At 42.6% G+C, this 25,756-nt stretch overlaps 1 protein-coding gene across 13 annotated transcripts in view; it reads left to right on the forward strand.

The window, feature by feature from the left end:
• MND1 (meiotic nuclear divisions 1) overlaps positions 1–25,756 on the forward strand; it is an 87,102-nt gene that overhangs the window by 33,224 nt on the left and 28,122 nt on the right. For all 13 annotated transcript variants that reach the window (XR_009866618.1, XR_009866619.1, XR_009866620.1 and 10 more), the window contains exon 5: positions 24,105–24,179. Coding sequence is in view for 8 of the 13 variants with exons in the window: in XM_062199462.1 (XP_062055446.1) it covers positions 24,105–24,179 (75 nt within the window). In the remaining 5 variants the exon portion in view is untranslated. The remainder of the gene's footprint in view (positions 1–24,104; positions 24,180–25,756) is intronic.

A 25,756-nucleotide genomic window follows, 5' to 3' on the forward strand; every position in this document is an offset into this window, starting at 1 on the left:
AATACAGAAATATTTTATCACTTGCCTATTATGTAGATAATCTTTTGCTGATTTTGCTGTACAAATATACTTTTTTTTTTTTTGACAGGCAGAGTAGATAGAGAGAGAGAGAAAGGTCTTCCTTTGCCGTTGGTTCACCTTCCAATGGCCGCTGTGGCCGGCGCATTGCACTGATCCGAAGCCAGGAACCAGGAGCCAGGTGCTTCTCCTGGTCTCCCATACGGGTGCAGGGCCCAGGGACTTGGGCCATCCTCCACTGCCTTCCTGGGCCATAGCAGAGAACTGGCCTGGAAGAGGGGCAACCGGGACGGAATCCGGCGCCCCAGCCGGGACTAGAACCCGGTGTGCCGGTGCCACAAGGCGGAGGATTAGCCTGTTAAGCCATGGCGCCGGCCCCAAATATACTTTCAATAATATGTTTATACATCTCTAAATATTGTGTATCCGAGATTTTTCTACTTTTTTTAGTGTCGAAGGTTCTTATTTATTTCAGGAGTTTTAGTTTCTGTTTTAAAAGTTCCTCTTGATCATAGATCTGTCGTACTCTAATATTTAAAGTAATAGTCTTGACTGACTACTCATATGCTATATGGCTTAAAATATAGCTTATTTTTTTTCTTAAAGATACCTCACTTGAAATTATTCTTAACATACATTTATTAGTACTTAAACTAGTGACACATGTAATGCATTAGTATGATACCTGGAGAGGCATGGTAGACTTTGGGGTCAGTGTTGTGGCATAACTGATAAAAGCACTGCCTGTGATGCCGGCATCCCATATGGGCGCCAGTTCATATCCCAGGTGCTCCGCTTCCGATCTAGCTCTCTACTAATGACCTAGGAACATAGCCCAAGTGCTTGGGCCCCTGCCAACCACATGGGAGACCTAGATGAAGTTTCTGTCCCAGCATTGGCTGTTGTGACCATCTGGGAAGCAAATCAGCATATGGAAGATCTGTCTGTTTCCCTCTGTAATTCTGACTTTTCAAAATAAATGGATAAATTTCAAAAAAAAAAAAAAAAAAAGAGGCTTTGATGGCCAGGTGACCTGGGTTGAACTAAATGTCCAAATTGCCTAATCTCTCTATAGATTTCCAGTGTTTTGTTTATCTGTGACAAGACAACATTAAGACCTTCAGTGAAGTCAGGTGTATGCTGCGCCCTGGGTGGAGAGTAGTCTCTAAAGGCGCTCAGTCAGTGGTAGCTGTGTTGTGACAGCCACGTGACTATTCTGGCAGTGGCAAGAGCAAGAAGACTGTGTGGCTCACTGCGTTTGTACTTCTTCCCTACTGCTGTTTTTAAATACATGCATCTGCCGGCGCCATGGCTCACTAGGCTAATCCTCCGCCTTGCGGCGCCGGCACACCGGGTTCTAGTCCCGGTCGGGGCACCGGATTCTGTCCCGGTTGCCCCTCTTCCAGGCCAGCTCTCTGCTGTGGCCAGGGAGTGCAGTGGAGGATGGCCCAAGTGCTTGGGCCCTGCACCCCATGGGAGACCAGGAGAAGCACCTGGCTCCTGCCATTGGATCAGCGCGGTGCGCTGGCCGCAGCGCGCCAGCCGCGGCAGCCATTGGAGGGTGAACCAACGGCAAAGGAAGACCTTTCTCTCAGTCTCTCTCTCTCACTGTCCACTCTGCCTGTCAAAAAAAATAAATAAATAAAAAATAAATAAAGTAAATACATGCATCCATGAGTAGAAAACAAAGATCCCTGCCCTTATGGAACCTGTGTGCTAGTAGGAGACAGACATCAGACACTAGACATAGTCCCCAGGCAAACACTTGTGAATGATGGAGACTGTAGGGGAAAAAACCAATCAGTGGTTCTGGAGTTGGGTGAGGTGCAGCTTTAAGACAGAGTGGTCAGAGAAGACGTTGTTGGGAAAGTGATTTTGCAAGGAGAAAAGGCAGTTAACTCCAAGTATCTCCAGGAGGGACAGAAGACAGATGCCATCTGCACAGAAAGGACAGCCTGAATGGGGAGCCATCCAGTTCTTCAGCTAGTGCTTATTTCTTGCCATGTGCGGGGACACCGTGCAAGGTGCTGGAAAGGAAATGATTAAGACATAGCCACGTCCTCAGCGAACTATAACTAGATGGCCTCATAAATAGACGGTCTGACAGTGAAGGTGCATGAGAGAAATGCACAGGCACGGAAGAGGAGGAGCAGCACCCTCTCAGTTTGTTTCTTGTGCCTCCTCTCTTTCCTCCTGAATCTCACCGTTTCCAGGGCCATGCAATACTTCCCGTACTTTCATCTTGCTCTCTTCATAATCTTTTTTTTTTTTTTTTTTTTAAGATTTATTTTATTTTAAAGGCAGTTACAGAAACAGAAACAGAGATCTTCCATCCACTGGTTCACTCCCCAAATGTTCAAAAGGATGTGAGCTGGGCCAGGCCAAAACCAAAGCCAGAAACTCCTTCTAGGTCTCCAAGTAGGTGGCGGGGCCCCAACTACGTGGGCCACCTTGCACTGCCTTCCTAGCAGGGAGCTGGATGGGAAGTGGAGCAGCTGGGACTTGAACTGGTAATTTCATATGGGATGCCAGCCCCTTACCCTCTTCTCTCTTTACCAGTTTTTATATGGCTGGTTACTTTCTTAATCTAGACACCTGTCTCTTACCATTCTACTTCCATTTACTATGTTTTCTTCTCACATTCATCAAAATTGCTTCTAAAGAATATTTTCTTCTCCATTCTTACTTTGGAAAATAATTCTTTATAATATTCTAGTAGCTGAGTAAGGTCTGTACTAAAAGAAACTTTGTCATCTTTACAGACCTTTGTCTTAAACTGAGTAAGTGTACAAAAAGTAGAGGGGCTGGCGGCGCTGGCATCCCATATGGGCGCTGGTTCTAGTCCCAGCTGTTCCCCTTCCAGTCCAGCTCTCTGCTGTGGCCCAGGAGAGCAGGGGAGGATGGCCCAAGTGCTTGGGCCCATGCACCCACATGGGAGACCAGGAAGAAGCACCTGGCTCCTGGCTTCGGACTGGCACAGTTCCAGCCATAGCGACCATTTGTGGGGTGAACCAACGGAAGGAAGACCTTTCTCTCTGTCTCTCTCTCTTACTGTCTATAACTCTACCTGTCAAATAATTAAAAAAAAAAAAAGAAGAAGAAGAAGAAGAAGAAGAAAAAGTAGAGATCATCCTGAGATCTGTCATTTCCACAGTTCCATCTTCACGTGAGGTGATTAGGTTTAGTTCCTTTCAGCTTATATGTGACCGTTACCAGTTATCATCAGTTATCCTTACAGTTCTGTGTTTACCCTGTTTTCATTCCTGGATAACCCTAGTCTTGTGGGTTCCAAACTCTCATCAAGACTTGTTTTCAGATTCATGACTCCCTGACTTCACTCCCAGTGCATTTTAATGCCTGGAATAGATAAGACACCAGTAAGAGCTTTGCATAATTAGTGTAAAATCACTGAATCGCTGAGGTTAACATAACAGGTTGATATCATTTATATGATTAACCCACGCTTCAAGATACTATTCTGGTCTCTAGTTGTAAAGAAAATTTGTTTATTCTTTTCACCAAAGTCTCATTTTTCTTCTTTTAGTTATAATCCTATGGAATGCCATCTTAAGTAAATGTATGTTTTCTGTTAAGCTTTTGAAATCAGGAAAAGTAACTCAGATCCGGGCAACCACCCTCAACATATGAGGATCCCCAGACTGGGCCGTTTTGCTGTGCACTTTCTTTGTATTTTTAGTCTTGTCTCCCACTATGGCTTCCATTGCCACCTACATACTTCATATTTCCACGTTTTTATCTCTTTCCCATAGCTCTGGGCTGAGCTCCCTCCGCACTGTGAGGTCAGCTAACTACCAGGCATCTCTCCCTGAAGGGCTGACAGAGCTAATCTCACTCCATGTACTACTACAAACTCAGTTCATTACTTGAACCTGTTCCCGTGCGTTTTCTAGATGCTAACACCAATGTCCACAAGTCACCCAAACCTGAAACCTGGTACTTACCACAGATTTTTCTCTCCCTATCCACTTGGTTCCAAACATTTGTTGCATCTAATTCCTGACAGCTCTCAAATGTCCCCCTTCTATTGCCACCACCACTGTCTTGGCTTGGGCTCTCAGTATCTCAGCCAGAATTTGAGTTAGTATTTTCTCTGGCCTCCCTGTCTTCAGCCTTCACTTTCTCCCAGCTGCTGTAATAGTTATCTTTAGTGCCCTTGGGTGTTTTCCCAGTCCTGAGTAATAAAATCCAGATTCCTCAGACTGCCTCTGTGGCTGTGGCCTCACTCCTGCTACTAGGTAGCCCGGCAGCCCACTGCTGTCCCTTCTGAAACCCTGCACGCCAGTCATGCCAATTTGTGTACAACTTCCTGAATTCCATTCATTTTATGTCTTTTTGTCTTTGTATGCCTGCTTGTTCTTTTTAATTGTCTGTCTAGCAAACTTCCTCCTGCCCATTAATCACACATATTTCAATTAAGACCCACCTTAGGAGTTTTCGTATCAGACTTTATTTTGCCCTCCTCCTCGGCACAGGTTAATACTTCAAGGTCTTGGGGCTGGCGCCGTGGTACAGTGGGTTAAAGCCCTGGCCTGAAATGCCAGCATCCCCTATGGGTGCCGGTTCTGGTCCTGGCTGCTCCTCTTCCAATCCAGCTCTCTGCTAAAGCCTGGGAAAGCAGTAGAAGATGGCCCAAGTAATTGGGCCCCTGCACCCATGTGGGAGACCCGGAATAAGCTCCTGGCTTCAGATCAGCTCAGCTCCAGCCATTGCAGCCATCTGGGGAGTGAACCAGCGGATGGAAGACCTCTTTCTATCTCTCCCTCTCTCTGTAACTCTTTCAAATAAATAAAATAAATCTTTTTAAAAAAATAGTTCCAGGTCTCCCATGCGGGTGCAGGAGCCCAAGGACTCGGGCCATCTTTTTGCTGCTTTCCCAAGCCATAGCAGAGAGCTGAAATGGAAGTGGAGCAGCAGGGACTTGAACCGGCACCCATATGGGATGCCAGTACCGCAGGCAGCGGCCTTAGCAGCTATGCCACAGCGCCGGCCCTGAGAGGCTATATTTTAATCATCTTTTCTCTCCAGCATGGAGTGCATTTATTGAAACACTTAAGCCATGATAATCGTTGAATGAATGTATAAATCAATATATCGTGGCCTAGTTTCAGTTTTCCTTTTTTTTTTTTTTTTTTTCACTTTACCTGAATTACATGTTGCTAGAGCTAAGCTCAGCATTACCCAACATAACTCTGGGAAGTGGGCATATAATGTGGGTTACTTACAGAGAGGCTCTACAATCAAAGAAATTCTGGGTTCACAAAAATAAAATAGTGTGAGTTCTCAGTGCCCTTAGTATGCCAGTGTACATTGTGAATCTTTTTTGACCTCTTTTTATGAGGGATTAATGTTCCAAGGAACACACTTAGGGAGTGGTGCCCCAGTGCCTGGGTTCATTTCAGCAATTCAGATGGTCTGCTGTCTTAAAACCATTCTCCTCTTTGTAGAACTGGTGTGTGTTCTTTGTTCATACCTGGAATCATCTCACCAGTTGGCAAGCTACATTCCAAGGCATGCAAACATCTGTGGATGGTAACTGTTCTTTGACTCCCTTCTTGATTAAATATACCTATGTGGAGCCTCAAAGAACCAGACCTGTATTCCTTATTATAAACAACTGCCTTCTTAAAGGCACTTAGGTGTAGCTCTCAGCTTTCTGTAGGGTATGTATAATGTCTAAAGATTGTACAGGGGCCAGACCTGTGGCGTAGCAGGTAGGGCTGCCACCTGCAGTGTTGGCATCCCATATGGGCACTGTTTGATACCCGGCTGCTCCACTTCCAATCCAGCTCTCTGCCATGGCTTGGGAAAGCAGTAGAAGATGGTTCAAGTCCTAGGGCCCCTGCACCTGCATAGGTGCTGGCTCCTGGCTTCAGGTTGGCCCAGCTCTAGCCATTGCAACCATTTGGGGAGTGAACCAGCAGATGGAAGTTATCTCTTTATCTGCCTCGGCCTCTGTAACTCTGCCTTCCATATAAATAAATAAATAAATAACTTTTAAAAAATTGTACGATTATTCTCTACCTATTTTACATACTTTAGGCTTCTGTCTTTTTTTTTTTTTTTTTTTTTTAAGGGTTTATTTGATGGGCAGAGGGAGACAGAGCAGTTCCACATGCTGGTTCACTTTTCCAAATAGCTACAATGGCCAGGGCTGGTCTGGGTCTGGGTCAAAACCAGCAGTCTGGAACTCCCTCGGTGTCTCCCACATGGATAGAAGGGGTCCAGTGCTTGGGCCATCTTGTGCTACTTTCCAAGGTGCATTAGTAGGGAGCTGGATCAGAAGCAGGGCAGCTGGGCCTCAAACCTGCACTCATAAAGGGCACCAGCATTGCAGGCAGCTGCTCATCCTGCTGTGCACAGTGCTGGCCCCAGGTTGTGACATTAACAAGTAAGGACTTTTTTTTTTTTTAAAGATTTATTTATTTATTTGAAAGTTAGAGTTACACAAAGAGAGGAGAGACAGAGAGAGAGAGTGGTCTTCCATCCGATGGTTCACTCCCCAGATGGCCTCAATGGCCAGAGTCGCGCTGATCCGAAGCCAGGAGCCAGGAGCTAGGAGCTTCGTCCAGGTCTTCCACACGGGTGCAGGGGCCCAGGGACTTGGGCCATCTTCCACTGCTTTCCCAGGCCATAGCAGAGAGCTGGATAGGAAGTGGAGCAGCCATGTCTCAAACAGGCACCCATATGGGATGCTGGTGCTTCAGGACAGGGCGTTAACCTGCTGCACCACAACGCCGGCTCCACAAGTAAAGACTCTGAAACCATAAAAACCATATATTTTAATGTTTTTAAATGCTGACATTTATATTTTCCTGTAATTTAAAAGTTGTTCACTATATATTAAAAGAATAAAAAAATTAAATTGCCTGCAATTCCATCGTTCAACATTAATCACTGTTGATACTTTGATAGATGTCCTTTCTATTCTAGATGCACAAAGCAGGATTTTAAAAAAAATATGATTTGAAAGTCAGAATTAGGGAAATGTTCCATATGCTAGTTCACCCCCCAGACAGCCACAGCGGCTAGGACTCAGCCAGGCTGGAAGCAGGAACTTCATCTGGGTCCCCCACATGGGTGGCAGGAGCCTCAACACTTGGACCACCCTCCACTGTTGTTCCCAGGCCATCAGCAAGGAGTGGGATCAGAAGCAGAGCAGCTGGGACATGAACCGCCACCCACATAGAATGTGCATCACAGGCAGCAGCTTTACCTGCTACACCCCAACACAATATTTAGCTACAAATATTAGAGCAGTAGATTAGAAATGGCTTAAATAGTAGGGGTTCATCATCTGCCAGGACATTAGGTCTGGGCTGGCGGGCTTCTTTGACGCTGTTTGACTTTTCTTTTTGGACGGGATAGCTAGTGCAGCTGTTAACAGCTAGTAAAATCTCCTGTGACAGTGTCCAAAGCAGGAAGAAAATGATCTTTGTAGTTGTGCATCTCAAGAATGTCTTCCTTCCCAAGAAGGCTTCTCTTAATGTCTCATTGACTGGATCTTAGTTCCATGTTCACACTAACCTACAAATTAAAAGTTGGGGCTGGCGCTGTGGTGTAGCAGGTAAAGCCGCCATCTGCAGCGTAGACATCCCATATGGGCACTGGTTCGAGTCCCGGCTGCTCCACTTCCATTCCAGCTCTCTGCTATGGCCTGGGAAAGCAGTAGAAGATGGCCCAAGTCCTTGGGCTCCTGAACCTGCATGGGAGACCTAGAAGAAACTCCTGGCTCCTGGCTTCGGATTGGTGCAGCTCCGGCCATTGTGGCCAGTTGAGGGGTAAACCAACAGATGGGAGACCTCTCTCTCTCTGCCTCTCTGCCTCTCCTCTCTCTATGTAACTCTGACTTTCAAATAAATAAATCTTAAAAAAATAACAAAAATTAAACATCAATATTGCAACTGTGAAACTTGTATGAATTTTTATAATAGCACTTAAAACAACAGTGATTTATGTTGTATATTTATTTGGCAGTTTGGTATTTTTACCTTTGTAGTAGGTACCTTCAAACTAAGCTCTTGCTCTTCTGGTAATTACTCCCCTTTGTTATTATAACTGCTTGGATGTGTTTCAGAGTATTGCCACTTAAGCTATAGAATTCTCTATCTCATCCTCAAAACATCTTCTATATTTCATATGAGACAGGTTTACAGTAGCTGTTCTTCAAAAATATATTCCCCTACCTTGCAACCCCATCGCCTGCGATCAGCCAACCTGGAGAACATTTATTACAGAAAAATCTGGATCTATAATTTGGATGCCTTGCCACCAGGTGGTGACAGTGTCAAAATCATGTGCCTTTGGTTTCCTAGAATACCCTTAATTTCCATTTGTTCCCGGCTTTGTTCCCAACAGCATGTCATTTTATAAGTTTTAATATTCACAGCATCTGTCTACCTTATCTATTTAGAAGTTTCACAAAAGTAACCCTGTTAATTGAATGCGTTTTTGTTTTTTTTAATTTTTTTTTTTTTTTTTTTTGACAGGCAGAGTGGATAGTCAGAGAGAGACAGAGAGAAAGGTCTTCCTTTTTGCCATTGGTTCACCCTGCAATGGCCGCTGCGGCCGGCGCATTGTGCTGATCCGAAGCTAAGAGCCAGCTGCTTCCTCCTGGTCTCCCATGGGGTACAGGGCCCAAGGACTTGGGCCATCCTCCACTGCACTCCCGGGCCATAGCAGAGAGCTGGCCTGGAAGAGGGGCAACCGGGATAGAATCCAGCGCCCCAACCGGGACTAGAACCCGGTGTGCCGGTGCCGCAAGGCAGAGGATTAGCCTGTTAAGCCACGGCGCCAGCCTGCTTTTTTGGTTTTTAAAGTATAGTTCCTGCTTGGTCCAAGGGTGTGGTTCAAAGTTCTAAGCCTGTATCAACACATTCAGATACGATTTAATAAATTTTCTTATGTCTCTTTTCTGTAGTTATGAAAAATTAAAACAGAAAGTTTAATGTTTTTATCATTTGATCAACAATTCTGATCTACCCTACAGAAATACTTCTGCATGTGCACACAGATATATGTCAAATAGTGGGGGTGTTGGAGCTTTGTAATTGTGAAAAGCATGAATAAATAAAATACCTATTAATAGAGGAGTAGAATAATAAAGCAATAGTGTATATATATATTTTTTTTTTAAATAAATGAATGCTAAAGACACCAAGGGTGTGGAACAAAGGAACTCTTTATCTTTGCTGGTGGGAATGCAAAATTGGTACAACTTTGTTGGAAGACAATTTGGCAGCTTCTAACAAAACGCTCTTATATAATGCAACAGTTGTGCCTCTTGGCACTTACCCAAATGAGTTGAAAATTATGTCTACATGAAACCTACACACAGATGTTTATAGCGGTGTTATTTCATAATTGTCAAAATTTGGAGGATGATTCAGTAGCTCAGTAGATAAACTGATATATTCATGTGTTGGAATATTTGTGAGGATAAAAAGAAATCAGCTTTCATAACATGAAAACACATGGGCGGGGTGGGGGGCTCTGGCACTGTGGCTTAGCAGGTAAAGCTGCCACCTGCCGTGCCGGCATCCATATGGGTGCTGGTTGAAGTCTAGGTTTCTCTACTTCCCATCCAGCTCTCTGCTGTGGCCTGGGAAAGCAGTACGAGATGGCCCAAGTCCTTGAGCCCCTGCACCTGATGGCCGTTGTGGCCATCTGGGGAGTGAGCCAGTGGATGGAAGACCCCCCCCCTTTCAAATAAATAAATCTTAAAAAAAAAAAAACATGTATTTTTAAGTGAAAGGATCTAGTATGAAAAGGCTACGTACTGTATTATTCCAACTATATTACATTCTGGAAAAGACAAAACTAGAGGCAATGTAAGTGGCAGGGGTTGCCAGGGGTTAACAAGAAGGGCAAGATTAGTAGGTATCAGAAATACTTTGTGTGAATAGTAGATCATTTGTCAAACCCTTAGAATGTCTGACACCAGAAGTGTCAACTGGTTAAGCTGCTGCTTGGCATACCTTCATCCCACGTAGGAGTTCTGGGTTAAGTCCCAGCTACTTTGCTTCCAATCCAGCTCCCTTCTAATGCTACCCCCATGGGAGACCTGGATGGAATTCCTGGCTCCTGGTTTCAGCCTGGCCCAGCTCTGGCTGTTGTAGTATTTTAGAGGGTGAACCAGCACATGGAAGTATGTTTCTCTCTCTCTCTCCCTTTTTTTTTTTTTTTTTTAAAGATTTATTTATTTGAAAGTCAGAGTTACACAGAGAGAGGAGAGGCAGAGAGAGAGAGGTTTACTCCCCAGTTGGCTGCAAACGGCCGGAGCTGTGCCAATCCAAAGCTTCTTCCAGGTCTTTCACGTGGGTGCAGGGGCCCAAGGAGTCTTCTACTGCTTTCCCAGGCCAAGGCAGAGAGCTGGATGGGAAGTGGAGCAGCTGGGTCTCAAACTGGCACCCCTATGAGATGCCAGCACTTCAGGCCAGGGCGTTAACCCGCTGCACCACAGCACCGGCCCCTTCACGCTCTTAATGTGCGCACATGTGTGTGTGTGTGTGTGTGTTACTCTGTAAATATGGGCAGATGTTGTAGTTGCAACAGGTTAAGCTGCTCTTTGCAAAACCAGCATCTCATATGTGGGCTATTTGAAGTCCTAGCCGCTCCATTTCCAGTCCAGCTCTCTGCTGACTTGGGAAAGCAGAAGATGGCCCAAATGTTTGGGCCTCCACACCTGTGTGGGAGACCTGGCTGGAGTTCCAGGCTCCTGACTTCAGCCCGGCCTGGCCCTGTCCATTATGGTCATTTGGGAGTGAACCCAGTGGATGAAAGATATCACTCCCTCCCTCTCTGGAACTCTGCCTTTCAAATAAATAATACTTTAAAAATCAATCAATCTTTTTTAAAAGTGAACCCACGTGTAAGCTGTGCACTTTGGGTGGTAATGATGTTAGTGTAAGCTAATCAGTTCTACAGATGCACCATCTTGTGTGGAGTTGGGGGATATGTGGGAAATCTATAATTTCTGGTCAATATTGCTGTGAACTTAAAACTGATCTTAAAAATCCATGCAGTTTTTTCATAATATGCATTTCCATGAACTTCTGAAGACCTCTCTGTTTTCAGTGACTTTCTTCCCCACCTATGGAAGCCTCCATATTCTCCCCTTGTGCTTTGAGATTTGTTTCTAAAAAGGAAAACATCCGAGTTCCCCTCAGCCAGCTTGACTCAGTGTTACCGACAGGCATCTCCTGCATGCAGCGGAGCAGCCCTTTAGGGAACACTGGCCCTGCTTCTCAGTGCCTCAGTGTCCACATAGGTGGCCTGGAGTGCATTTAAAGGGAAGCATTTTATCAGATCCTGCATCTAAAGATGAAATCCTATCTTTGTCCATTAGGAGCAGTTTTTATTGTTGCAGCTGTTGCTGTGTTGTTGGATTACCAGCTTTTAGGAAAGTTATTTGCTTTAGTGAAATTTGGAATTGGATTTGTTACGAATTGGTTTGGGTTTTTCCATCATAGGAATGTGCCAGAAGAGTTTGCTTTTTAAAGGGATACTATCTTGAATATCTGTTATAAAATGTGGAATATCACCCCCTTTTTAAAATTTTTATGAATGTACACCTTTGTATTTCTGGAAAAGATAGAAATAAAAAGTTTTTTTGGTTTCTACTTTTAAAAAGTTTTGAAAAGTATTTATTTGAGAGGCAGTGTTAGAGAGAGAGGGAGACACACAGAGAAGAGATCTTCCATCCACTGCCACACTCCCCAGATGGCCACAACAGCCAGGGTTGGGATAACCTGATGCTAGGAGCCAGAAGCTTGGGTGCAGGGGCCCAAGCATTTGGGCCATCTTCCGCTGATTTCCCAAGGTCATTAGCAGGGAGCTGGATCAGGATTGGAACAGCCTATATAGTGAACCAGCTCCTATATAAGATGCCAGTGCTGCAGGTGGTGGCTTAACCCACTATGCCACAGTGCAGGCCCCAAGATTTTTTGTTTTCTAATTCAGGCTATAGTATTTAGCAGTAATTCATTTTTGTTTATGAACTAGATAAGGTTTTTTCATATATTAATATCTTGGCTATTTTAGTTGGACTTGTTACTCCAAGAAAACAGATTTGTATTCAGCTCACCAGTCCTCAAAAATCTGGTATCCCCAACCAGCAGCATTATCAGCATCACCTGGGAACATGTTTAAAGTATAGACCTGCTCAGAACCTCATGGGATGGGGCCCAGCACCTTGTGTTTTAACAAACCTCTTGGATTATTTGAATATGCATTAGATTACAAACTGTAGGTTCAGATGATAGGTGTACAGATGCTAAAAATCTCAGCTCTTAGCACTTCAGGCCTGCATTGGCTTAATTGTAAGGAACCATAGCAGTCGTGCTCCTAATCCAGTGCAGGTGAAACGCTGGAAGCAAGGACATACTAACAAGTTGTTTTCAGTGGCTGAAATTTTTAGAACAGTAGTCAAGAATCCTTCGCTATGGAGTTGAACAAAATTGTTTAGTACTTAAGGTAGTTAGCAGAACTTCTCCTTTGATAACGTCATTTAGACTAGGCCTCCTTCTATTACCAAGATACTTAAAATGACAAATCATGGATGTAGTGCTTCACAATTAAAATAGGTAAGATTGGAGGTGGGTGTTTTGCACAATAATTAAGACCCAGAAGGGGACCCTCACATACCCTTTGAAGGTGCCAGAGTTTGAGTCCTTGCTACACGTCTGATTCCAGCTTCCTAACTGTGCCCACCTTGGGGGGCAGCAGATAATGAGTCAGGTATTTGGGTCCCTGCCACGAACATGGGAGACCTGGACCGAGTTCCTGGCTCCTGGCTGTGGCCTGGCCAACAGCTGTTGCGGACATATGGGGAGTAGAGCAGCAGATGGGGGACTGATTTCTGTCTCTCTATGTCAGATGAATTTTAAAACATAATAAAAATAATACATAAGGTTTTCAGAATTAAGGGATTCCTGAATGAATGGTCTCTATTTCAGATACTTTAAAGTTGTAAATAATTATAAAAGACATAATATTTTAATGATGTTTCAATAATGTAATTTAGATATGGATCTTTTTTAAGATTTATTTATTTGAAAGGCAGATATAGATATCAACTTTTTAAACTTTACAAACTAGATAAGATTTTTGCATATATTAATATTTAGGTATTGACCTTAGGTATAATAATAACTTAGGTATTCTGAACATGTCTAAATTTTAAACATGTTCCCAGGTGATGCTGATAATGCTGCTGGTTGGGGATACCAGATTTTTTGAGCACTGGTGAGCTGAATAAAAACCTGTTTTCTTGCAGTAGCAAGTCCAACTAAAATACCCAAGATACTAGTATATGCAAAAACCTTATCTAGTTCATAAAGTTCAATACCTAAGTTCAGTACCTAAGTTCAACTTTTTGAATTTATATACACACACACACATATGTATATAAGAAAGAGAGAGAGATCTTCCATCCACTGATTCACTTCCCAAATGGCCACAGCAGCCAGGGCTGGGCCAGGCCAAAGCAAGAAGCCAGAAGCTTCTGAGTCCCCATGTGGGTAAAGGGGCCCAAGCACTTGGGCAATTTTCTGCTGCTTTCCCAGGTACATTAGTAGGGAGCTGGATTGAAAATGGAGCAGCACTTGTTGGTTACCAACATCTCACAGAGCCACAGCAAAAGCCCCTGTCTGAACTTCTTTTCATGAGAAAACCCTCTACTCTTGAATCATAATCAATATTATAGATTATAAAAATAGTATTATAATATAGTCTATATAAAGATTATATAATTTTATTATAGATGGGATACTTCAAAAAGTTCATGGAAAATGAAATTAAAAGACAAGTTTATTTTGACGTCAAAAATTTGAGATCTGTGCATAGTTTTTCCTAATATACATTTTCCACCAACTTTTTAAAAAGATTTACTTATTTATTTGAAAGGCATGGGTGGTGGTCTTCTATCTGCTGGTTCACTCCCCAAATGGCCACAACGGCCAGAGCTCGGCCAATCCAAAGCCAGGAGCCAGAAGTTTCTTTGGGTCTCCTATGTGGGTGCAGGGGCCCAAGGACTTGGACCATCTCTTACTGAAGTGCCCCTTTTTAATTATTTTAGGTATGTCCTTCAAGATGCAATATTAACTTTTTAAACATGGCTTTGTTTTATAAATGAGAACCCTGTTTTAAAAAAAAAAAAAAAACACTAGATCTCTTTGCTAAGTTTAGGGCCTTAAAGTTTATTTTGGCTCTTAAATATATGGCAGATTCTCTTTAATTTAGGAAGATAATTAATCTCAAGAAGAGGTATAACTGGTTTGGGTGGTGTCTTGGCATTACCGATAGGTCTTGTTGATGCTATGTACTGGAACCTGTGACTAAAGAACCATTAAAGGGAAGCTTACAATATGTCTTTTATGTGTATTGAGGAGTGAGACATTTCCCAAAGCCAAGTACAAGAATCAACTTTTTGAAGAGAGTATTTCTGAATTTTGAACAAAGACTCTAGGGGTCACCCTTTGGCTTACCAGTTAAGATGCCATTTAGAACACAGGCATCCCATAGTGAAGTGCCTGGGTTTGAGTCCCGGCTGCAGCTTCCTGCCAGTACAGATCCTCAGAGGCAGCAGATGATGGCTCAAGAACGTCTGTTTCTGCCACCCACAAAGGAGACCTGGATTGGATTCCATTCCTGGCCATTTTGGACTTCTGGGGAGTGACCTCTAGTGGACAGGAGCTTGCTTTCTCTCTCCAAAATAAAAATACCTTTTAAAGGGTATCTAAGTATTACCATCTTCTGCATATAACTAGATTCTTAGGGGCCAGTGCTGTAGTGTAGCAAGTAAAGCTGCCACCTGAGGCGCCGGCATCCCATGTGACACTGGTTCAAATCCAGGCTGCCTCACTTCCGATCCAGCTCCCTGCTAATGCACTGGTAGAGCAGTGGAAAATGGCCCAAGTCCTTGGGTTCCTACACCCACGTGGAAGACCCAGAAGAAGTTCCTGGTTCCTGACTTCCATCCAGCCCAACTCCAGCTGTTGAGGCCATTTAAGGAGTGAACCAGCAGATGGAAACTCTCTCTCTCTGTCTCTTCCTCTCTCTGTCTGTAACTATGCCTTTCAAATAAATAAATCTTTTTAAAATTATAAATAAATCTTTTTAAAATAATTTTTTAAAAAAGATTTATTTAAAGATAGAGTGACACAGCAGGGTACACACACAGAGGCTGGGGGCAAGGCAGAGGAATAGCTGTCTTCCATACAGTGGTTCATTACCCCCAATACCTGCAACAACAGCTTGGCCTCACCCAGGCCAAAGCCACAGCTAGGAACTTCCTCTAGTGCTCCATACGTGTGGCATGGGCCCAGGTATTTGAGCTGTTGTCTACTGCCTTCCGGGTGCTTTAATAGGAGAGTAGAGTACCTGAGACTCCAACCTGCAGTCATCTAGGGCTGTGGGCATCCCAAGTGCAGCTTAACCCACCATACCCAATGCCTGGCCCAGCATTAAACTAAATTCTGTTGTGAACTAAATTCTGTGCTTTTGTTTGTGTAGATTTATTTATTTATTTATTTTAAAGGCAGAGTTAGAAGAGAAACAAAGAGGCCCAAACACTTGGGCCATCTTCTGCTGCTTTTCCCAGGCGCTTAGCAGGGAGCTGGATCGGAAGTAGAGCACCCAAGACATGAAGCGATGTCCATATAGAATGCCTGCATCATAGGCCACAGCTTAACCTGCTAAATCACAACATCAGCCACCCAGTTTCTTTCTTTCCTGTTTCGTTTTTTAATTTTTATTAATGTAAAGAGGACAGATTTTATGTGTCTCAGCCCTCCTCCTTCCTTCCTTTTTTTTTCTTTAATTTTTACAAAGATAATTTTAATCCATTCTAGTCACAGGCTTAATTCACCTTTAATCATAATATTCAACACGTAAAAAGTAGGGAAACCACAGTTCCACAGGAGTGTAAACAAGGGCTAAAAACAACAATCAAATCTCAAGATGTTTCATTCCTATACATTTATTTTATTTGAAAGGTCAGTTATAGAGAAGAAGAGAGAGTGATTGAGAACGCACTGCCATCCGCTGGTTCCCTCCCCAAATGACCACAACAGTTGGGGCTGGGCCAGGCTGAAGCCAGGAGCTTCATCTGGGTCTCCCACTTGGGTGGCAGGGCCCAAGCACTTGGGCTATCTTCTACTGCTTTTCCCAGGCACATTAGCAGGGAGCTGGATTGGAAGTGGAGCCGGGACTTGAACCAGCGTCCATATGAGATGCCAGCACTGCAGGCAACAGTTTAACCCAGTGTGCCACAGTGTAGGCCCTGATACTTATCTGTTTGAGAATGGCTTATTTCACTAAGCATAATGATTTCAAGTTGTATATATTTTGTTGCAAAATATAGGATTTCATTCTTTTTAATGGCTGAGTGGTATTCTGTAGTGTTTATGTACCACATTTTCTTTATCCAGTCATCAGTTGATAGACATTGGGTTGATTCCATATCTTAGCTATTGTGAATTGAGCTGCAATAAACATGGGGGTATAGAAGACTCTTTCATATGCTGGTTTCATTTCCTTTGGGAATGGGATGGATGGGTCATATGATCTGTTTTCAGATTTCTGAAGAATCTGCATACTGTCTTCCATAATGATTGTTGTAGTTTACATTCCCACCAACAGCGTATTGGGGTATGTTTTATTGATTTTGATTTTTTGAATGATAGTCATTCTAAATGGCATGAGGTAAAACCTCATTGTAGTTTTGATTTGCATTTCCCTGATATCAGTGATCCTGAGCATTTTTTCATATGTCAATTGGTCATTTGAACTTCATCCTTTGAAAAATGCCTGTATATGTCTCCTTTGCCCATTTCTTAACTGGATTGTTTTGTTGTGATTGAGTTTCTTGAGCTCTTTTAGAGCCTGGGTATTAATCTTGTATCAGTTGCATGGTTTGCAAATATTTTCTCCCATTCTGTATGTTGCCTCTTCACTTTGTTGAGCACAGAATCTTCTTAGCTTGATGTATTTTTGCTTTTATTGCCTGTGCATATGGGGTCTTTTCCAAGAATTCTTTGCCTAAGCCAATGTCTTCCAGAGTTTCTCTCATGTTTTCCTCTAATAATTTGATGAAATCAGGTCATAGATATAGATTGATCCATTTTGAGTTGATTTTTGTATAAAGTGTAAGGTAGTGGTCTTGTTTCATACTGCTGCCCATGGAGATCAAAATTTTCTCAGCACCACTTGTTGAAGAAACTGTCATTTCTCCAGGGATTAATTTTAGCTCATTTGTCAAAGATTGTTGTTTGTAGATATGTGGATTAATTTCTGGAGTTTTATTCTGTTCCATTGGTCTACATGTCTGTTTTTGTGCCAATACCATGCTTGTTTTTTTTTTTAAGATTTATTTATTTATTTATTTATTTGAAAGGCAGAGTTACAGAGAGGCAGAGAGAGAGAAAGGTCTTCCATCCTCTGGTTCACCCCCCAGAATGGCCATAACAGCCAGAGCTGTGCCAATCCAAAGCCAGAAGCCAAGAGCCTCCTTCAGGTCTCCCACATGCGTACAGGGGCCCAAGGACTTGGACCATCTTCTATTGCTCTCCTAGGCCACAGCAGAGAGCTGGATTGGAAGTGGAGCAGCCGGGACCATAATTGGCGCCCATGTGGGATGCCAGCACTGCAGATGCTGGCTCTAGCCACTATGCCAGGGTGCCGGCCCCAGGCTGTTTTGATTATAACTGCCTTGTAGTATATCTTGAAATCTGGTATTGTTTTTGTTGTTTGTTAAATCTGGCTTTGTTTTTGTTGTTTAAAGTGCTTTAGCTATTTGGGGTTCTCTTGTATTTCCATATGAATTTTACCATCATTTTTTCTAGGTCTGAGGACAATGTCATTGGTATTTTGATTGGGATTGCATTGAATCTGTAAATTGCTTTCAGTAGTATGAACATTCTGATGATATTTATTTTTCCAATCCATGAATATGGAAGATTCTTCTTTTTTTGTGTGTCTTCTATTTCTTTCTTTACTGTTTTGTAAGTTCCATTGTAGAGATTTTTCACATCTTTGGTTAAATTTATTGCATGGAATTAAAAGTTTTTTTGGAGCTATTTTGAATGGGACTGATCTTACAAGTTCTTTCTCAGCCTTGGTGTTTTTGGTGTTTATAAAGGCAGTTGGTTTTTGTGTGTTGATTTTATATCCTGCAACTTTACTCTTTTATAAGTTCCAATAGTCTTTTAGTGGAGTCTTTTGGTTTCACTATATATAGGCTCATGTCATCTGCAAACAAGGATAATTTGACTCTCTCCTTTCAATTTGTATTCTTTTGATTTCTTTTTCTTACCAAATGGCTTTGGGTAAAACTTCCAGAACTACACTGAATAGCAGTGGCGATACTGATTTTTTTTTTTAAGATTTTATTTTATTTATTTGAGACGTAGGGTTACCAACAGTGAGAGGGAGAGACAGAGAGAAAAGTCTTCCTCCCATTGGTTCACTCCCCAAATGGCCACGACAGCCAGAGCTGTACCAATCTAAAGCCAGGAGCCAGGTGCTTCCCCCCAGTCTCCCATGCGGGTACAGGGGCCCAGGCACTTGGACCATCTTCTACTGCTTTCTCAGGCCACAGCAGAGATTGGAAGAGGAGCAGCTGGTGCTAGAACTGTCGCCCATATGGGATGCCAGTGCTCGCAGGCGCAGGATTAACCTGCACCACAGCATCGGCCCCAATAGTGATTGCTATCTGGTTTCAGATCTTAGTGGAAATGCTTCCAGCTTTTCCTCTTTCAATATGATGCTGACTGTGTGTTTGTCACATATTGCCTTGATGGTGTTGAGGAATGTTCTGTCTGTACGCAAACTGCTTAAGGTTTTCTTCATGAAAGGATGTTGTGTTTCATCAAATGCTTTCTCTGCATCTATTGAGATAATCATATGGCTTTTATTCTTCAGTTTGTTAATGTTACATATCCCATTTATTGATTTGCATATGTTGAACCATCCCTGCATACCAGGGAAGACATATCGCACTTGGTCCATGTGAATGATTGTTCTGATATGTTGTTGGATTTGATTAGCTAGTTGAGGAATTTGGCATCCGTGTTTTTCATAGATATTGGTCTATAGTTCTCTTTCTTTTTTGTATCTTTTTCTGATTTTGTAAGTAAGATGATTCTAGCCTTTTCAGAAGGAGTTTGGGAGGATTCTCTCCCTTACAGCTGTTTGGAATAGTTTGAGAAGATTTGGTAGTTCTTTAAAGGTTTGGTATTGAAACCACCAGTCCTGGGCTTTTCTTTGTTGGGAGGCTATGTATTACTGATTCAATCTCCATCTTGGTTATTATTCTCTTTAGGTTTTCTGTGTCTTCATGACAATTTTTGTAGATTGTATGTTATTAAGTTCCCATGTGTTTGCATATTTTCTAGAGTTTCTTAAGTTGTTAATTTCTGGCTTTATTCCACTGTGGTCAGAAAAGATACATGGTATGAATTCAATGTTTTTAATTTGTTGAGACTTGCTTTCTGCCCTAGCATGTGATCTATCCTAGAGAAGGTTCCCATGCTCTAGTGAACAAAGGCTGTGTATTCTAAGTTGTGGGATGAAACATTCTGTAGGTGTCAATTAACTCCATTTGGTCCATAGCGTAGATTAGCTCTAGATTTGTTGATTTTTCTGTCTAGTTGGTTTGTCCATAGATGAAAGTGGGGTGTTGAAATCCCTCATTATTATTGTATTGGGGCCTATGTCTCCCTTTTTTAGATCCATTAACATTTGTTTTAAATAGTCAGGCACCCTGACATTGGGTGCATATACATTAATTATAGTCACATATTTCTGTTGAATTTATCCATTAATCATTCAGTAATGTCCTTCATTGTCTCTGAACAGTTTTTGTGGCAAAGTCTATTTTGTCTGATATTAGGATGACTACACCTGCTCATTTATTCCTTTCCGTTAGCATGGACTATCTTTTCCCATTACTTCACTTTCAGTTTGTGTGTATCTTTGCTGGTGAGGTGTGTTTCTTATAGGCAGCAAATAGATGGGTCTTGTTTTTTAATCTTTTCAGCCAGTCTTTATATTTTAATTGGAGAATTTAGGCCATTTACATTCAAGGTTATTATTATTAAGATTTATTTAATTATTTGAAAGGCAGAGTTACAAAGAAGCAGAGGCAGAGAGAGAGGAGTTTTCCATCCACTGGTTTGCTCCCCAGATGACCAAAATAGCTGGAACTGAGCCTATCCAAAGCCAGGAGCCAGAAGCTTCTTCCAAGTCTCTCACATGGGTGCAGAAGCTGAAGGACTTGGGCCAACTTCTACTGCTTTCCCAAGCCATAGCAGAGAGCTGGATAAGAAGTGGAGCAACTGGGACTCAATGCACCACCCATATGGTATGCTGACACTGTAGAAAGTGGCTCTACCCACTGCACCACCACACCACAGCACCAGCCCCTCAAGGTTATTATTGATAAGTAACAACTTGGTCCTGCCATTTTTTCCATAAGTATTCCTATTGTTTGCTTTGGATTTCCTTTGTATTTTTACTAGGAGATTTTTTGCCTTTACCTTATTTCATAATGGTAACTATCTTTCTCTGTTTCTGTGTGTAGTACATGCTCAAGTATCATTTCTAAGGCTGGATGAGTGGTGACAGACTTTTTTCCATTTCTGTTTGTTTTGAAAGGTTTTATTTCAACTTCATTTATAAATAAGAACTTTATTGGGCATGGCATTCTGGGTTGACAGGGTTTTTTTTTTCTTTTAGGACTTGGACTGTCTCTCTTAATTTTCTTCTAGTCAGCAGGGTTTCTAATGAGAAATCAGCTGTTAGTCTAATTGGAGATCCTCTGAAGGTAATCTGGTGTTTCTCTTGTGCACATTTTATAACCTTTCCTGTATGTTTTACTGTGGAGAGTTTGTCTATATATAATGTGTTGTGATGAAGATGTTTTCTGATCATGTCTATTAGGAATTCTTTGTGGTTACTCTGCTTGGATGTCCCTGTGTTTCTTAATACTAGGGAAGTTTTCTACTATTTTTCATTGAATAGGCCTTCTAATCCATTCTGTTTCCATACCTTCAGGAGCTTCTAAGATGGTGGTGTCTCAAGCACTATCTTCAGTTTTTCTAATCTTTCCTCCTTCCTTTTTTGTGTTCTAGCTCAGATAATTTTTTCTTCCATGTCACCAAGTCTATTGGTAATACATTGCACTGTATTTTCTATTTGACATATTGAATTCTTTATTTCTAATATTTCAGTTTTATTGCTGTTCAGTATCTGTCTCCCAGCAGAATTTTTCATCCATGTCATGTATGGATTTATCTCATGAAGTTGTTTGTTTTTCAGTCACATTATGATCATTCTTTTGAATCCCTTTGCAGGCATTTCATCAGTCTCTTCGTCTTAACATTCTAATACTGAAGTATTCCTATGTTCCTTTTGGGGAGTCGTTGTTCATATTTAATATTGTAATCTTGTTCATATTTCATGTTTCCTATATCTTTTTTTAAAAAAGGTTTTGCTTATTTATTTGAAAGGTAGAGTTAGAGGGAGAGACAGAGAATGAGATCTTCCATCTGCTGGATCACTCCCCAAATGGCCACAGGAGCCAGAGCTGGACCATTCCAAAGCCAGGAGCATCATCCAGGTCTCACATGTGGGTGGCAGGGGTCCAAGCACTTGGGCCATCTTCTGCTTTCCCAGGAGCATTAGCAGGGAGCTGAAATAGAAGTGGAACAGCTGGGACTCCAACCAGCATCCATATGTGATACCAGCACCGCAGGCAGCAGCTCAACTTGCTATGCTACAGTACCTGCCCCTGTTACTTATATTTCTATGTTTATTTTTAAGCATTTGTGGAAATAATTATTGGTTGTCTCCTCTGATGGCTTTTATCTTTGAAATACATCTCTGTGACTTAGTGGAGTGTCTGCTCCTTCAGTGGATAGCCAGAGCTGTGTGCTGTGTGGGTTCAGGGAGCTGAGTCCAGGGTGACACCCAAATTGGACGTGATAGATTTCCCCTGTTACCTGCAGTGGATAGAGAATGATCACATTGGCTGGTGTGATTATAGCCTCGCCTCCTCTCTGCCAAGGTAGTCAATGCCACAGTGACTATATACCCCCACCCACACTGGCTCATTAACCACACAAAGGATCCATGTGGTCTTCAATGTGAGCCCAGAACCCTCTGCAGTGATGCATCCCTGGTGGCCAGGGAGCTCTGAGCCTCTGAAGCCAGACACAGTGATTTCTCAGGGACCCAGCTACACCCATGCCCAATCGTGCATACAGAATTCCACCAGTCATAGCATGTGAGACTCCCACAGTCGCAGGGGGCTCAGGATCACTCTTAGCCCTGGAGCCTGTCCTGTCCCAGGAGAGAGCTAAGATGTTCCCAGAGCCAGCTGCCTGTCAGTGCTGCACGTTGGCAGTTTGTGTCTGGGCCCTCGTGATTAGAGTGAGGGTAGGGGAGTGCCTCACAGGCCTAAGTGGATGCTCTTCCCTCTGCCAAGCCTCCAGGCTAGACTCAAAGACAGTGGGCAGCACAGATTTATCCGTCCGATAAAATCTTCTGTAGCGCACAAGTATACCACAACAGTTTCTGCTGGCCTTATTGAGATGGCACTTCCTCCCTGCCAGTCGGTAGGTACCCTTGTCGGGGGATGGGAAAAGGCAGTGTGCTCTTCCTTCGTGTTGTTAGGTGGGCACCCTGGCCCTGGCTAGTGCTCCAGACCAAACTCAGAGTCAGTGTGAGTGATCTCAGGTGATCTCACCAGTGGCGTGGGCTGCCGCAGACGCCTCTCACTTTGCTCCAAGAAGATGGTGTCTCCTCCAGTTACCATCTGCGGGAGTCACCAGTGGTGTTCCCACTTGGCTCTTGTGTATTTGTCCTGTCCTATTTTGCTCCATGGCGTCTCTTCTTTCTGTAGAATTTCCGCTGCAAATTTCTCTCCATCTCTCTGTTATCTTCCAAGGTCAGAATCAGCTCTTTCCCCATTTCAGACACCGTGGATCATTGCTAGTTAACTTCTGAAGTGGCACAGCTATCCTTGGGAGGCAGCAGGTGACTGCTTAAGTACTTGGGTCCCTCCTGCCCACCTTTGGTTTCTTTTAATTAGTGAACAAATATTAAATTTACCCAATTGTTAGCTATTTTCTAAATGCTTGTAACCCAGTTGTTAGGAAGATATGGATTATATTTTAGGAAGGCTAAGTTGAGTAAAATGCTTAAGCTGATCACTTTTTAAAAAGTTCTCTGTTTGACAGAGATCCACAGAGACAGATAGAATGAAAGCTCCTTTCCTCTGTCTCACTTCTTAAATGCCTGCAATAACTGAGGCCGGGCCAGGTCCAGAGTAGGGGACTAGGAATACAGTCGAGGTTTTCACGTGGGTGGCAGGAACCCAATTGTTGAGCTATCACTGCTGCCTCCCAGGACCTGCATTGGCAAGAGCTGGGCATTAAACCAAGCACTGCAGGATGGGATGCAGACATCTTACTTTCTGGGCTAAATACCTACTCTCTGATAGTTTTTAAGATATGTAATACATACCTCAACAGTCTAACAGATTTTTTCCTGAGAACTTAGTATGTGAGGTATGTAATACCTCATAAGATATTTAGGAATAAAATGATACTTTGATTACTGACTGTTAGCAAAACAAGTCACAATACTCTAAGGCCATAAGAAACAGTTGTGGATATTTTGAAAAGACTAGTCAGAAGTTAAATGATATTTGAAGAGGTAATTTAAATAAAACATAACTAGTTTTAAATTTTCAAATACAATTTCTAACTAGATAGACCTCAAGTTATTTTGAGTGGAGAGCCGGTTAATTGGAAACTATGTGGAAAAAACTGAGGGCATAATACTCATTTTTCTGCAGGAAATAAGAACACATCTTTTGTACTTTTTTCACTCTTCCCCACTGTTTCTTTAGTCCTTTATTTTTTTCAAAATAGAATTTAGTTCCAGTGTAGTTTGACTATTTTTGACATTGACATGAGCCAAAAATATATTTTATTTTATCTTCATAAACTATATGTCAATAAAGTTTATCTTATCAAATCATGTATTTGTTTTTGATTTTCTAGTTGTCTGAGGGAAACCAGAAGTATGCAAACCTACAGAAAAATATTGAGAAAGCTAAAATTGGCCGACATGAGACGGTAAGTTTCTGTTTGTTAATTCTTTAATAATGGCAGTTTTTATTTTTCTTTAAGATTTATTTGAAAGGCAGAGTTACACAGAGAAGTAGAGACAGGTCTTCTATCCACTGGTTCACTCCCCAAATGGCTGCAACAGCCAGAGCTGGGCCGATCTGAAGCCAGGACTTCTTCCAGGTCTCCCACATGGATGCAGGGGCCCAAGGACTTGGGCCATCCTCTGCTACTTTCCCAGCTGCATTATCAGGGACTAGATTGGAAATGGAGCAGCTGGGACTTGAACCAGTGCCCATATGGGATGCCAGTGCTGCAGGCCAGGTGTTAACCCACTGTGCCATAGTGCCAGCTCTGATAATGGCATTTCTAAGTACAAGAGTTAGGACACCAGACTCTCTGTGAGGTGGATGCCATTCCTAACAGAAGAGATGATGATCACAGCAAAGGACGTGATTGTTTGACCTGGTAGGATCCACAGATAGTACATCAGACTTACTACCGCAGTTCTTGCTTTTTTTTTTTTTTTTTTTTTTTTTTAGCATTTATTTTAAAGTCAGAGTTACACAGAGAGAGAAGAGGCAGAGAGAGAGAGGTCTTCCATCTACTGGTTCACTCCCCAGTTGGCTGCAATGGCTGGAACTGCACTGATCCAAAGCCAGGAGCCTCCTCCAGGTCTCCCACAGCAATTCAGGGGCCCAAGGAATTGGGCCATCTTCCACTGCTTTCTCAAGCCACAGCAGAGAACCAGATTGGAAGCAGAGCAGCTGGGACTTGAACCAGTGCCCATATGGGATGTTGGCATTGCAGGCAGCAGCCCCACCCACTATGCCACAGTGCCAGCCCCACCCAGTTTTTGCTTTGTAAAGCCATATTAGCATAGAAGACAAGTCCTGGAGCCAGACTGCCTGGATTTGAGCCTTCCACATTCTCTGTTCTTAGTTGTAAGATGGGAATAATACAGTCTACCTCACTGAGTTATTGTGTGGATTAAGCTACTTAATATTTGCAAAGCACTTAAGAGGACCTAGTACATGGCAAGGCCTGCATAGATATTAAAATCAGTTTTTATAGAGGTTTTCACTTTCTCTAATTCATTGAGGAACAAAGTGAAAACAAGCAACGTGGTATCCTTGTAGGCTGGTGATATTTTAAACTATTTAAATGAATACTGACCTACTTCATAAGTAGTTTCTCTAAAGTATTATGTTAAAGGCTTTTTAAAGATGCTTTACTGTCTAGTGTCATCATTATCTCAGGAATGGATATATGACTAAAAAATATTGAAGAGCAACATGAACCACTAAGCACTTCATGTGTGCCTCTGTTTGTATCACTTAACTGTGAAAGGAGGGGACTGCAAAACTTTCACATGTAGACAGGATTATATCACAGATTTATGGTAGCTTTATGCTTTCATAGTTGATTGACATACATTCTTTTATGTGAACTGTGTGCAAAACTGGGAACTAGGCTGGCACCGCGGCTCACTAGGCTAATCCTCCGCCTGCGGCGCCGGCACCCTGGGTTCCAGTCCCGGTTGCCCCTCTTCCAGTCCAGCTCTCTGTTGTGGCCTGGGAAGGCAG

The sequence above is a fragment of the Lepus europaeus genome, chromosome 8 (genome assembly GCF_033115175.1).
Source record: "Lepus europaeus isolate LE1 chromosome 8, mLepTim1.pri, whole genome shotgun sequence".
In the NCBI taxonomy this organism is placed as follows: Eukaryota; Metazoa; Chordata; class Mammalia; order Lagomorpha; family Leporidae; genus Lepus; species Lepus europaeus.